At 34.5% G+C, this 15745-nt stretch overlaps 1 protein-coding gene across 4 annotated transcripts in view; it reads right to left on the bottom strand.

The window, feature by feature from the left end:
* PIK3CB (phosphatidylinositol-4,5-bisphosphate 3-kinase catalytic subunit beta) overlaps positions 1–15745 on the bottom strand; it is a 188577-nt gene that overhangs the window by 33247 nt on the left and 139585 nt on the right. For 3 of the 4 annotated variants that reach the window (XM_053669198.1, XM_037139412.2, XM_037139413.2), the window contains exons 13-17: positions 12749–12937; positions 6647–6768; positions 6270–6335; positions 4563–4706; positions 3282–3381 (exon numbers count right to left, since the gene is read on the bottom strand). In XM_053669198.1, the coding sequence (XP_053525173.1) occupies positions 3282–3381; positions 4563–4706; positions 6270–6335; positions 6647–6768; positions 12749–12937 (621 nt within the window). The remainder of the gene's footprint in view (positions 1–3281; positions 3382–4562; positions 4707–6269; positions 6336–6646; positions 6769–12748; positions 12938–15745) is intronic. The other variant, XM_053669199.1, reaches the window with a different exon arrangement.

The following is a 15745-nucleotide window of genomic DNA, read 5'->3' as shown; positions in this document are numbered from 1 at the left end:
GAATACTCCTTCCTAGCCATTTTGCACTTCTCAATCAGAGCCTCTGGGACAACAGGCAAAGAAGGGCATTATGATGCTGGCTGGAGTGATTGATGCTGAGCACCAAGGAGAAACTGGCCTACTACTCCACAATGGAGGTAACGAAGAGTTTTTCTAGAATACGGGAGATCTCTTGGCATTATCAATCTCTATGATTAAGGTCCAAATTATAAGCCAATTCAGTAGGACAACTAATGACCTAGACCCTTCAAGAATGAAGGTTTGGGTCATTTCAGCAGATAAAGAATCACAGACAACTGAGGAGCTTGCTAAAGGCAAAGGAAATACAGAATAGGTTGGAAGAAACTAGTGATAAATACCAGCTATGATTATGTAACCACTTACAAAAATGAGGACTAATTGTCATGAATATTTCTTCTGTTATTTGTGTTTTGTATTGTATGTTTATAGGAAATGTCTTTGTTTCTTCCTGTTCTTATTCCCTTGTCAGGTAACATAAGATAAACTGACTTTATGTCATAGTATTAAAGTGTTGTTTATTTTACATCACAGTAATTAATTTATAGGATGTCAAGGAAAAGAAGAAACACCACTCAAGGGCATTATCTCCTCTTCTGGGAAAGAGGTTAGTGCATTTTATAGTTATACTCAGGGTAGTTGTATCATGCTAGGTGCAATTTTGACTTTGTTGTTGTCTTTATTTGTAGATTAAGTATAGTTTAACAATCTGTATATGGATGCTTAATTGATCTGTCATGGTTAATTTTATGTATTAGCCTGACTAAACTATGGAATGTCCAGATATTTAATCCAACATTATTCTATAAATGTCTGTGAGGGTGTTTTCAGATGGGATTAACATCTGAGTCAGTAGATTGAGAAAAGTAGGTTGCCCTCCCTAATGTGAGTGGGCCTCAACCAAACATATGACGTCCTGAATACCTCGAAAAGGCAGACCCTTCTGAGAGTAAGTAGACATTCCACGTGCCTTATTATCAGACATAGGTCTGGACATAGGTCATAGGTCTTGGACATAGGTCTTTTCCTGCTTTCTGAATTGAACTGAAAGATGAGCCTTCTTAGTGTCAAGCTTGTCTGCTTTTGACCAGAACTTACATACTATTGACTCTCCTGGTTTTCAGGCCTGCAGATTTAAACTGGAACTACACCATCAACTTTCCAGCTTATTTGACTGCTGGTCTTGGGACTTCTCAGCCTCCATAATCATATGAGCCAATTCTTTATAATTCTCAATCTCACCCCCACCCTGTTCACTCTCTCTCTAAATATATACATAAATATATATCCCATTGGTTCTGCTTCTCTGTAGAACACTAACACTTTTCATCTAGCTAATACCAACTAGACCATCAATACCCAAAACTGTCCCTTCTACTGTGAACTCTTCCCTAATGTCCTAGGGTAGATTACTTGTGTATCTTGTGCTTCTGTGATATGCCCATAACACTGGTATCATAATACTTAATCACTCTTTTGTACACCTACTCTATGAAATATAAACTCCTTGACAACAGCAACATAGCTACTTGGATTTCACATAACTGATACCTAACACAAACCTTGGCATATAATAAGTTCTGAGTAAATATATATCAAATCATTAACAAAACCTTCTTGTGTGAGGTTAGATAATACTCAACTCAGAAGAAAAAGTACTACTAGAGGACAAGAGCAGAGTGTTGTTATCTGTCAATGGAGGATTCCAGCAGAAGAAGCTGAGATACAGGGCTGCTTTATTTTGAGGGCAGAAGTGCTTCTCATTTGCAAGCAAGCTATTTAAAAACTCATTACTATTTCCAATTACTTAGCTGTATGAATCAGGATTATCTCAAAAACAAAATACAGAAATAACTGCATATTGAGACTACCACTATTAACAATAATCCCTAATCTTGAAATTTTATATTCTGTTAAGTGGCTTCTATTTTATTTTAACTTAAAAAATACATTTAGACTAATAAAATGACACTATTGTTGACTTATAATACATACTGGGTCTGTGTTTAAGTTTTGGCTTAAAAATAAAAGATTTGTGCTGCTACAAGGTATAAAAACTCCCAGATTTTTAAAAAACACTTTCATTTTCTACCTAAACAGATCTAACTTCGAATATTATTTCTGTCACTTAATAGTTGTGAGTTTTGCCTGGACTCATGTGGCTTAGTGGGATGGGCATCATACCACAAACCAAAAAGTTGCCAGTTTGGTTCCCAGTCAGGGCACATGGCTAGGTTGTGAGCCAGGTCCCCAGTTGAGAGCATGCAAGAGGCAACCAATAGATGTTTCTCTGGCACATCAATGTTTCTCCTCCTCTCTCCCTCCCTCCCTTCCCCTCTCTCTAAAAATAAGTAAATAAAATCTTAAAAAAATAGAGGAAGGGGCAAGTCAAAGAACATGAATAAAGGACTCATGGGTATGAACAATGAGATTGACTGTGGGAGCAGGAGTGCAAGGGGTCAGGGAAGGGGAGAGCAATGGGAAAAAGGCAGTACAACTGTAACTGAACAACAATAAAACAATAGTTGTGAGTTTTCAGGTACGTAAATTAAACTCTTGGAGCCTTAGTTTTTTCCCTTGTCAAATCTAGACAGTGCTGGTAAGTACTATGGCATATTATTAACAGAGTAGAGTAAGATACCACGCTGAAAACACTTAGTGTGATTACTAGCCTAAAGTAAACAATATCTGACCTATTAATATCACTAATATGCCATCATCTACAATGAACAAAAAATGAAGGCTGGGTAGGAAATAAGGGACTATAGGAAAATATCACAATTTCAGACATATATACATATACAGTTTTTAAAAAGCAGGTTGAGGATTATGAATTCTTTTAATACCTATGGACTTAGATTTCAAAATATCTTTGTCTAAAACAAATGGTAGAGCATATGAATCATAAACACTACATGATTTGGAAAGAGTAATTCAGGGACATGAAAAAAGGAGCCTAAAGATTTCATGACTATTGTCATCATCATCAACAAACCCACTGTTAAGCACATCTAACTAGGTATTTCCTAGTATTGTTATAAATACTATGGGGAACCCTGATTAATTTGTCAGGTAGCATTCAATTAGTGATCTTCTACTAAGTTTGTTGAAATTTCATTTCTTGAGTCAAATTTTGATTTAAAAAATGTATTAATCTGCTTTAGTTATTAAAACCTCTAAAATAATGAAATGAAATAGCATATGATACAATTTATCAAATACCATGTGGCAAAATGAACATGAAGATTAAAATAAGCTTATACCTGCTTGGATAGCACTTTCATGTGCCCTACGCTTCCCCGGCAGTACGCTTCAAGGATGACACCAAATTGTATGGAGACAGCAGGAATGTGCACTTCTGACCTGCAGAAAGTTAATAATATTATGATGGTTTATCAAACACTTCAGATCACCAAATACAAGTACTGAATTCTTTATTCTATCATAAAATTAACTTAAGATGTTAACCCCCCAAAAAAGAACATGTCCTCTTGTGAAAAAATTTTAGTGGGACAGTTAACTTTCTAATTCTTTAAACATCACAGTTCAAAAAGATATAAGACTTTATAATTATTTGATTCTTTATTCCAAGAAACCCCCAAACTTTCCATCTTATCTTATTTGCTTTTTGGAGTGAAAAGGTAATATTGCCAATTTAGAAATAATTACAAAGATATGACTCATATCACAAAATTGACTAGTCCCACTGTTAGCTTCTACTCAATTTTTCTCATTTAATGAATGCTGTGCACAACTGAAAGAGGAAGGAATACCTGATTCCCTGGGAGGTTTAAAATAAGAAAGTTTAACTGGATAATAAAAGAAATAAGTTAAAAATAAGGAAAGACTCTTAAAAAAATCAAGATCTAGAAATATAATGCCTAAAATTAACATAAAAATATTACAAATATAGAACTTATTTTCCTCAGGAAGTTTGGCCTAAAAGAAAGTTATTCTATTTTCTGATAATCATTACTCTCAATTATCTGAAGTCCAGATGAAAAAAACAAAAAGGTCTCAGTAGGATCAGAAATGAGGAATCCGTATTTTTCATAGGAAACAAAAGAACTTTAGTCCTCTTCCCTGATTTTACTCCTCTACAAACTGGGTGAAATAAGGTTCATGTATTTCTAAAAATGACCTAGTTAATAAAGAAGCTGAAAATAAAGATGCTGTTTTACAGGAAAACTTTAAAATCTTTATCCAACACAAACTTATGGAAGGAATTAGTAAATCTGTTTTTTAGTTCAAATATATTACAAATAGTAAGTACACTTTATAGGAAAATAGCAACACATTAATGATTAGTTTCAGTTAAAAATCAAGGAGGCATGGAGGGATACTTAACTAAATTATTTTGCCAAATAGTGAAAGTTAAGAGTTTGGGTTATCAAGAAATAGAAGACACCAGGAAGAGTATCAATGTTATAGATGGCTCAGAAACAATTAAAGCAGCGGGCTGTTTTTGTTCGATGTCCTATCTTATGCTGATTTATACTTATAAAAGCACAAGGTGGACTCAAATTGAAATATAAAACACTTACCTAAGATGCCAAAATAGAAATTGCCCTATCCTCCGATTAGCAAGTGCTCTTTCTAATAGGAATCTGGAGAGGGCACAATCAAGAAAAGGCTCATATTTTAAAACTTGCACCAGTTGTAAAAGATACTGAGAGAGTTCTTCATCACTGAAAAAACAAAAGACATAGTAAGTCACTCAACACCCTGCACCAGAAAAAGATCTCTTCCTATCAAACTATCAAATACTAACTTACTGAAACACATTGTTTTTGGGGAGTTCAGGATTGTTGCATGCTTACATTCACTATTCCACTAACACAAAAGAAAGGCTGAGGATTTCAGATAGGCAGAATAAAGAGTGGATGGGAGCAAAGAACAGATACACAGAGCATTTTTATTAAATTATTCAGGTTGATAGAACTGATAACTGTATTTACAATCAGCCCAGAGTTACAATAAAATTAGGTACTAATTTCTGGATATGCTGGAAAAGCTTTGTACTCAGTCAACCAATCGTTTTTTTAAAACAAAAATTATATCAGTACTTTAGCAATTTATTTTCCTTTTCTATCATTAGGGTTAAGCAACTCTTTCTCTCAGATAACCAATGAACAATTAAAATCTTAACTTTAGCTTAAAGGATAAGAAAATAAGTGCATTTTTAAGCGAGTGCTTCAATTACTGAATTAATAACATAGTATTTTAATTAAACTGAGTTGAATTAATTATGGGTAGTGCTCCTCTATTGGGTGTCCATCCCCAAACATTTACGTGTAAACACACTCCCATCAGAGGCAATTCCAGTAGTCAGGTAAGATAAGAATCTGAAGTCCACTACTTGCAAATAAATCCCATGGACTTCTACACAGTATCAACCATAGGGGACTGTACAAGCATATTCACAGCAGCACTGTTTATAACAGACAAGTTGGAAGAAAACTTAAAATGTTCTTCAACGGGAAAATGGAAAAATTAAGATATATCCCTATGACAGAATACTACACAATGGTAAAAGGAATAAACAACTTTTATCTGTAATGGGAAACACTGAATCCAAAAACCGAACTCTGAATTCTTTAAAAAGCAAAATGTAAAAAAATACATACTATAAAACACATTTGTGTGAATTTTAAATATATTATAATAGCATTCTGTATCTTTATTTTTATAGATGTAGAAGTGTGGTAAAAATACAAAAAATGTATAGAAAAGAGATATACAACAAATTCATGATCACAGTTGCCTCTGGAAAGTAAAGGAATTGATCAGAGCTCAGTGAGGAAACTATGAGGACTTCATCTTTAACTACGATGTTATTTGCCTAAAATTGTTTTTTAAGTTTTTAAAAATAATCATCATGAAATATTAACATTTGTTTATTCTGAGTGGTAGAAAAAGTTAACAGAGCAGGCTTGACTGCTATCACCTGAAAAAGGTTGCCCTTGGCTGGCATCTGGAAACAAAGATTTCAAAAGGCTTTCTACCACCGTAACAGGTAAGAGTGTGCCTCAACTGTGCAAACATATGGTTTATACTAAATATCCATTTTTCTTCTGGAACTCTAGAGTTTTGGTATATGCTAGACTAGCCCCTATTAAAAAGCCTACCTACTAAATCTCTAATGAGCTTTTCTGGTAGACAATATTTCAAACATGTTGCTATACCTTGTTGCTGAGGGAATTAAGTGTATTTAGTGTGACTCCACTGGGAAAGGAACCTTAGAAACTTGCCTGGTTTCCTCCAGACTTTGCCCCATGAATCTTTTTCCTTTGCCAATTCTGCTCTGTATCCTTTTGCTGTAATAAATCATAACCAAGAGTATGATTATATACTGAGTCCTATGAGTCCTCCTAGTGAATCATGGAACCTGAGGGTGATCTTGGGGACCTCTGATCCAGTATGTTTTTGTTTGTTTTACAACACAGAGTAAGTGTGCACGCATAGAAACACATGCACATGGGGGATGGGAGGGAGGAATAAATGTTTTATGAAACACTGAACAATTCCTAACCCCTTCCTTTCTTATGAGACATTCAAATAGACATCACCTTCTCTATCCACACCCAAGCAGTTCCTTGCCCAGCAAAAAGCCAAGTACATGAGATACCTCATCTGCTGCAGGCAGCCCACAGCATATTCCCGAACATACTGATCTGGATAGTTGAAATCTAGAAGCTCCAGGGCCTCCCGGGGGGGCAGTTTAGGCCAAATCTGAAGTAGTGCCTGAAGCTGTTTAAAAAATTGAAACTGGTTCAGAAATTACAGGAGTTAGGAGCAGTGATGGGTCAAAAGAAAGAAGCAGACTTGTAATTACAGAGGCCTCAAAAATCTATTCCTGTTAATACAGATTAATAAAGATTGTCATAGCTGAGATATTCTATAGATAAACAGGAAAAAAGCTATTAAGTACTTACCTGGAAATAAATGATACACTGAATATATGAACTCTACAATCAACAGCAATTAACCAATTTTAATTTTTAAAGGAAAGAGGGAGAAAGGAAGGAAGGAATGTGTACACATGCACAAAATGACCAAGAAATAGTTGACAGTAAAATTCAAAGTACAAATAAAAGTTGCAAGGCTCAAGTTAATAGTGGGCAATTTACATATAAAGTTCATTAATAACATAAAATTACTTTGACTTTACTGTGAACTCTTAATATTTTAAGAGAATCTTATCATAATTGAACATTTTATTGACCATAACACATTTAAACCCTTTAAATCACAGTAAATACCCCATTAGAAATAAATAGCACCTAGTTGTTTATTTTCTAAAAACAAGATAAATACAACCAGTCTCCTATTTACAGATGCCACTTAGAAATGGTCTAGATGCAGGACAGAAATAGAATTCCTTGGGGAGATGAGCTGGAAGTGCAGGTGGAGGACTGGTCTGGGTACACATAGCTACATCTTTGACAACCCTAGTTCCAGAGAGCCCAAACCTTTTGAACTATTGAGTTTTTGTGTGAGACTGGGGCTTTGAGAATTAAATTAAAAGTTTATATTTTATCTGTATCCCATCATAGTTCAAAGACACTCATCACAGTTGCTGCTGGCAAGAGTTCCTTACTCCTCAAGCTTTCGATATATTTATAGCATGCATTCTTATCAGGGATGGTAAGTGGGAAGAAAACTGGTTATGGAGAGCAAACAAATTTTTTGACAATATGAATGAGGCCTCTAAAGCTCAACCCCATCTAACAAAGTATTATTGCTTAATATTTGATTTATCTCACCAGGTTTTCTTGGTTATCGCTGACATCAACCCCCAGGAAGATAGACAAAATGTATACAACATCAGAGTTACAAAATTATGGAACACAGATGGCAAGGACTTGGAAGACTTTCTCTCAACTGGCTGCCCAATCTCAAAATTGTGTTGTGAGAAGTGGTCTGTTACTACCTGCTGGCTGCTTTGTGTATGTCATTTGAGCTTTTGTGTACAACATGAACTTTGAAAAGAAAAGAAAAATAGTTTCTATTTTATTATTTAATTCTACAAATTATTTACCCCTTATTAATTACAGGGAGTGTCCAGGAAGTACACAGACACAAAATATGAAAAATAGAGACATTTGTTGGATATAAGATACATGAAACATTGTACATAGGACAATGACACCTCAGTCCCCTTCAAAGGAGGTACCTTCGGACCTCACACAGTTCTCTCAGCATCTTTTCCACTATTCAAAACATTCTGCAAAAATCCTTTGTTAGAATCACCATCAGCTGCCTCATCTACTCCGCAATCTCATCAACAGTCTGAAGTCTCTTCCCTTTCAAAGGTGATTTTAGTTTTGGGAAAAGCCAGAAGTCTTTGTTGACTGCAGCCTGTTACACGTTCAATATTCTTAGGTGGTCTCCTTATTGCAGGTCTTCCAGAAAATGGATCATTTAGATTCTTGACCATCTTTAAAGAATTTTTGCCACACTTTTATTTACATTGCATTCATTACATCGTCCCTGAAAGCCTTCTGAATCATCTGACTAGTTCCATGGAGGTATGTTCAAGTTCAATGCAAAATTTGATGCAGATTCATTGCTCTACTCAGTCATTTTGAATGTGACAGTCACAGAGTACACATGCTCACTCAACCACTCAACAGCATTTACCACTCCCACTGACGAGAACAGTGAAGTGGTCATTGTTTAGGCATGCACATTTTATTCCACTCTTCTTCGCTGTCAGGTCATGTCAATGTAGCATAAACTGTCCTTGGTATATTAACAATGGTGGGACTTTTCCCAGAAAGACCTCATAGGTCAGCACCCCCCAAAGTCAATAATACATGATTGGATATGTAGTGGCTAAATTAAAAGGTATTTTCTCATTTCCAAAATATTGAAGTTCACTGATGATATTTTTTAAGTAACTCATTTTCTTTTTCATTTTTTAATTCTTTATTGTACATTTTTCCATTATTGTTTAGTACCCCTATACACCCCACCCCCAGCAATCACTACGCTGTTGCCCATGTCCATGAGTCCTTTTTCCTTAACCCCTTCACCTCCTCAACACCCCCCACTGTCATCCTCCTCCCCATCTATGAATCTGTCCCCATTTTCTTTGTTAGTTTAGTTTGTTCATTAGATTCCACATGAATGAAATATGGTATTTGTCTTTCTCTGACCACCTTATTTCACTTAGTATAATGTTCTCCAGGTCCACCCACACTGTTGCAAAGGGTAAAATTTTCTTATTTTTTACAACCGAGTAGTATTCCATTGTGTAAATGTCCCACAGTTGTTTTATCCACTCATCTACTGATGGACACTTGGGCTGCTTCCATATCTTGGTGATTGTAAATAATGCTGCAATGAACATAAGGGAGCTTATATTCTTTCAAATAAGTTTTGTGTTCCTTCGGATACATTCCCAGAAGTGGGGTCTCTGGGTTAAAAGTCAGATCCATTTTTAATTTTTTGAGGTATCCATGCTGCTTTCCACAGTGACTATACCAGTCTGCATTCCCACCAAGAGGGCAAAAGGTTCCCCTATCTCAACATCCTCATCATCACTTTTTGTCCGTTGATCTCTTGATGACAGCCATCCCAACTCGTATGAGATGGTATCTCATTGTGGTTTTAATATGCATTTCTCTGATCATTAGGTGACACAGAACATCTTTTCATATGTCTATTGGCCATCTGTACGACTTCTTTAGAGAAGTGTCTATTAAGGTTCTTTGCCCAGTTTTTAATTGGGTTGTTTGCTTTTTTTCATATAGAGTTTTGTAAGTTCTTTATAAATTTTGGATGTTAACCCCTTTTCAGATGTATCTGTGAATATATTCTCCCATTCGGTGGGTTGTCTTTTTACTTTGTTGATGATTTCCTTTCTATGCAAAAACTTTTTGGTTTGATGTAGTCCTATTTGTTCTTTTCTTTTGTTTCCCTTGCCTGGGGACATATAGCTGATAAAATATTACTATAAGCAATGCCCAAGGTTTTGCTGCCTATGTTTTCTTCTAGGATTTTTATGGTTTCGGGTCTAACATTTCAGTATTTGATCCATTTTGAATTTATTCTTGTGTATGGTATAAGAAGGTGATCTGATTTCACTTTTCTGCCCGTATCTGTCCAATATTACCAATACCATTTATAGAACAATCTATCTTTAGCCCATTGTATGTGCTTACTTCCTCTGTTGATTATTAATTGACTATAAAGGTGTGGGTGTATTTCTGGGCTCTCTAATTTGTTACATTGATCTATGTGTCTGTTTTTATGCTGTTTTGATTACTTTCGACATATAGTATAGTTTGATATTAGGTAACGTGATTCTTCCAGCTTTGTTCTTCTTTCTCAAGATCAGTGTTGCTGTCTGGGGCCATATAAATTTTTGAAATATTTGTTCTAGTTCTGTGAAATACATCATTGGCATCTCAATAGAAATTTCGTTGAATCTATAGATTGCTTTGGGCAGTATGGACAGTTCAATGATGTTAATTCCTCCCATCCATGAACATTTTTGTGCTTCCATTTATTTGTATCTTCTTCAATTTCTTTCCCTCAGAAATTTCTTCTAATTTTCTGAGTACAGGTCTTTTACATCCTTTGTTACATTTATTGCTAGGTACATTATTCTTTTTGTAGCAATTATGAATGGGATTGTTTTCTTAAGTTCCCTTTCTGTTAGTTTGTTAGTGGCATATAAAAATGTAACTGATTTCTGGATATTACTTTTGTATGCTGCTACTCTGGATTCATTTATTGGTTTTAGTAGTTTCTTGGTGGAATCTCTGGGATTCTCTGTGTCCAGTATCATGTCACCTACAAATAAACAGTTTTGCTTCTTCCTTTCCAATTTGGAAGCCTTTTATTTCTTCTTCTTGTCCGGTTGCTGTGACTAGGCCTTCCAGTACTAGGTTGAATAAGAGAGATGATAATGGACATCCTTGCCTTGTTCCCAATCTCATGGGGAACACTTGTAGTTTTTGCCTGTTCAGTAGGATGCTGGTTATGGGTTTTTCGTATATGGCCTTTATTATGTTTAGGTATGACATCTCTAGTCCCACTTCACTGAGAGTTTTGATCATAAATGAGTGCTGGATTTTATCAAATGTTTTTCTGTATCTATTGGTATGATTGTGTGGTTTTTATCCTTCATTTTGTTTATGTGGTGAATCGCATTTATTGATTTTTGAATGTTGTACCAACCGTACATCCGTGAAATAAACCCTACTTGATGATGAAGTATGATCTTTTTGATGCATTGCTATAGTCAGTTTGCTAATATTTTGTTGAGGATTTTAGTGTCTGTTTATCAAGGATATTGGCCTATAATTTCCTTTCTTTGTAGTGTCTTTACCTGGCTTTGGAATTAGAATAATGCTGGCCTCGTAAAATGAGTTTAAGAGCCTTCCCTCCCCTTGAATATTATGAAACAGTTTGAGAAGCACAGGTGTTATTCTTTTTGAAATGTTTAGTAAAATTCCCCTGTGAAGCCATCCAGCCCAGCACTTTTGTTTCTTAGTAGTTTTTTTGGATTATTACTTCAATTTCACTAGGCATAATCTATCTGTTCAAATTCTGATTCTTCCTGATTTAGTTTTGGAATATTGTATATGTTTCTAGGAATTTATCCATTTCATCCAGGTTGTCCAGTTTCTCAGCATATAGTCATTCATAACATTTTCTTATCATCCCTTGTATTTCTTTGGTGTCAGTTATTTCTCCTCTTTCAGTTCTGATTTTATTTGGGTCCCCCTCTTTTTTTCTTGATGAGTCTGGTTAAAAGTTTGTCAATCTTGCTTATCTTTTCAAAGAACCAGCTCCTGGGTTCATTACTTTTTTGTATCATTTTTGTAGATTCTCTGTTCATTTATTTGTGCTCTGATCTTTATTATTAACTTCCTTCTACTTTTCACTTTTTTTGTTGTTCTTGTTTAAGTGTCTTAAAGTATGAAGTTAGATTATTTGAGGTTTTTCTTGTTTTTTGAAATAGGCCTGCAATACTATGAATTTCCCTCTTAGGATTACTTTCCCAGCATCCCACACATTGTGGATTGTTGGGTCCTCACTTTCATTTGTTTCAAAGTATCCTTTTATTTCTTCCTTGATTTCACTGTTGACCCATTCATTCATTGTTTAATAATATAACTTCACAAACAGAGGTAATATTTAAAAATAGATATTCATTTTAGAATAGTCATTGTAAATGGTCTTAAGATTAAAACTTTGTAGTACCATGAACTGTTAGAAGTAGTCCAGGACCTACAACCTGCTGGTGGTAGACAATTATACCAAGACTGTTGTTTTTATTATGTTTAGTGAAAGATACAGAAAATCTACACTGAATCTGAGATTTTTAAATCTTAAAACTTTCGGCCCTGGCTGGTGTAGCTCAGTGGATTGAGCACAGGCCTGCGAACGAAAAGATTGCGGTTCGATTCCCCATTGGGGCACATGCCTGGGTTGCAGGCCAGTTCCCAGCAGGGGATGCACCAAAAGCAACCGTACATTGATATTTCTCTCCTTCTCTTCCCTTCTAAAGATAAATAAATAAAATTAAAAAAAAATAAATTAATTAAATCTTAAAACTTTCTGGACTACTACTTAGATTATACTTAAGAATTTAAAACTTCAAAGAAAATTATCAAACCTTAGCAATATATCTATGTAGAAAAGGAAAATTTACACAAAATCAAGAAAAGTAATATATATTCCCAAAAGGTACTATAGAATGATCTTTTGTTACCTGAGCAACATCCTCAAGTTTATTCCATTTGATTGACAGTAATAATTTTGGCAGTGACTGTGGGAAGTTCTCTCTGCAATCTTGCCGCAAAGTCCAAATAAGATCCATTTCATTCTCACACAGTTGAGACAAGGGATCCCTGTCCAAGATTTCCTTCAGTACAGGAAGAAACTTTTTTCCACCTCGACTCTAAGAAAGTAAAATTACTCATTATAAAATTCAATTGTGCAAACATCCTGGGTAAAAAATTAGCAAATTTGTACAATGAATTTATAAATAATTTATGAGCTTTAACATGTGAAATACTTAAAATCTAATTCCTCAATAAGATTAATAAAGATAAATTCCCTTTTTAAAGTTACTATTGCCAAACAGAATATCTAAAAGCTAAGAATAAAGTTAAAAGTTATTCTCAAAAAGAAATATTATGCCCTAAAAATCCACATGTAGACACTAGGTGGCAGAATTGTAATTTGGATGAAAAAAGTCTTTATTTGAACTGAACTTAAGTTTCTATTTTTAAAAACGAAATAAACAAAAAAATATATCAACAAAACATATGAAGTTAAAAAAACTAATAGGAGGCTTCTTAGCTCAGAGGCATAAAACCATTTATTTTATTTTTTAATCCTCATGCAAGGGTATGTGTTGATTTTAGAGCGAGAGGAAGAGAAACAGAGAGAAAACACTGATGTAACAGAGAAACATCAACTGGTTGCCTCCCATATGTGCCCTAATAGAGAACAAACCCACAACTTTTTGGTATATGGGATGACACTCTAACCAACTGAGCCACCTGGCCAGGGCATATAAAACCATTTAGATTAAGAAATAAATATTAGCTAAACACAAAAATATAATAATATATTTATCCCATTTTATAATACAATAATATAATTATCCCATTTTTCTTCCCAATTTTTATACAAAAATACTAAAATAAAGAAGAAGATCCATGCTCTTTTTTACATCTAGGACTCTGAATTGCTTTAAGAGAAAGGTGCATTTCCTTATACTTAAAAACTGTCTCAGGATAAAATACTTTTAAACACACACACACACACACACACACACACACACCTCTGCAGAAGTATCTGACAGGACTCTATAGGGATTTATATTCTATTATAATATTTGTACTTTGTATTATTTTAAACTGGGATTTGACATAAACATTAAAATAAATTAAAAAGTCATATTACTAATTTTCTAAAGTAACAGACAAAGCAAAATAGTATATGTAACATGTAAAAATAGTGGAGGGATAATGATTATCCATGTAGAATATCTGAAACATTCAACAAAAACACTATTGGAGCTAACCAAAAATTAAAGTAAGGTTGCAGGGTAAAAGGTCAATATATACAAATAAATTGCTTTCCTATATATCAGAAACAATTCTTCAAATAAAATTTAAAATTAAAAACACAATATCAGCTGGCTGGTGTGGCTCAGTGGATTGAGCACTGGCCTGCAAACCAAAGGTTTACTGGTTTGATTCCCAGTCAGAGCACATGCCTGGGTTGTGGGCCAGGTCCCCAGTAGGGCATGTGAGAGGCAACCACACATTGATATTTCTCTCCCTCTCTTTCTCCTTCCTTTCCCCTCTCTCTAAAAATAAATAAAATCTCTTATAAATAAATAAACAAATAAATACAGTATCACTTATACTAGCTCCCCAAAATATGAAAACTTGGGTATAAAACTAACAATATATGCAAAATCCATATGGGAAAAACTAGAGACCTCTGATGAATGAATCAAGTAAGAACTAAATAAATATGTCATATTGCATGTCCACAGATAGAAAGACTCAATATTGTAAACAAGTCAGCTCTTTCCAACTTAATGAACAGATTCGAAGCAAAACTCATCAAAATCCCAGCAAGTCATTTTCTGGGTATCAACAAATGGGTTCTAAAATTTACACAGAAAAACAAAAGATACAGAATAGCCAACACAGTATTGAAGAACAAAGAACAAAATTGAAAGACTGACATTATCAAACTTAAGTAAAAATAAATGTGAAATGCAAAATTATAAACTCAGAAGATAACGAGAAAATCTAGATCATTTTGCAACTGAGAATTACTTTTTACATGTAACACCAAATGCATGATCCTGCAAAGAAACAACTGGTAAGCTGGACTTCATTAAATTTAAAATTAACTACTCTGTGAAAGACACTGTCAAAAGAATGAAAAGACAAGCCACAGACTTGGAAAAAAATACTTGCAAAAAGACTTATCAGATAAAAACTATTATCCAAAATACACAAAGAACTCTTAAAAGTCAACGATGAGAACACGAACCATTAGACTAAACTACAGGCTACAAACCTAAACAGACACCTCACCCAATACAATACACAAATGGAAAATAAGCATATGAAAAGATGCTTAACATCATGTCACCAGGGAAATGCAAATTAAAACAAAAAAGAGATACAACTATACACCTATTTGAATGGCCAAAATTCAGAACAGTGACAACACCAAATATTGTTGAACACATGGCACAACTCTCATTCACTGCTATTAAGTATGCAAAATACTACAACCACTTAGGAAGACAGTTTGGTGGTTTCTTACAAAAATAAACATGCTCTTACCACACAATCCAGTAATCAGGCTCACTGGTATTTACCAAAAGGAAATGAAAACATGCCCACACAAAAACCTGCACATATATGTTTATAGAAGCTTTATTCAAAATTGGCAAAACTTAGAAGCACAAAGATGTCCAGAATTCAGTAGATTAATGGATAAACTGTAATATATATAAACAACGAAGTATTTAGCACTAAAAGGAAGTGAGTTATCATGCCATGAAAAGACATGAAGAAACCTTAAATGCATATTCCTAAATGAAAAAAGGCAATTTGAAAAGGCTAAATAACGTATGATTCCAATTATGTGGCATTTGGAAAAGGCAAAATTAGGGGTGCAATAAAATACAATCAGTGGTTGCCAGGGATACAGGTTGGGGTGGGAAAAT

The sequence above is a fragment of the Artibeus jamaicensis genome, unplaced genomic scaffold, assembly GCF_021234435.1.
Source record: "Artibeus jamaicensis isolate MK-2021 breed Jamaican fruit bat unplaced genomic scaffold, CSHL_Jam_final contig_519, whole genome shotgun sequence".
Classification (NCBI taxonomy): Eukaryota; Metazoa; Chordata; class Mammalia; order Chiroptera; family Phyllostomidae; genus Artibeus; species Artibeus jamaicensis.
The sequence above is the reverse complement of the archived record's forward strand: the minus strand, read 5'-3'. Positions and strand labels throughout refer to the sequence as shown.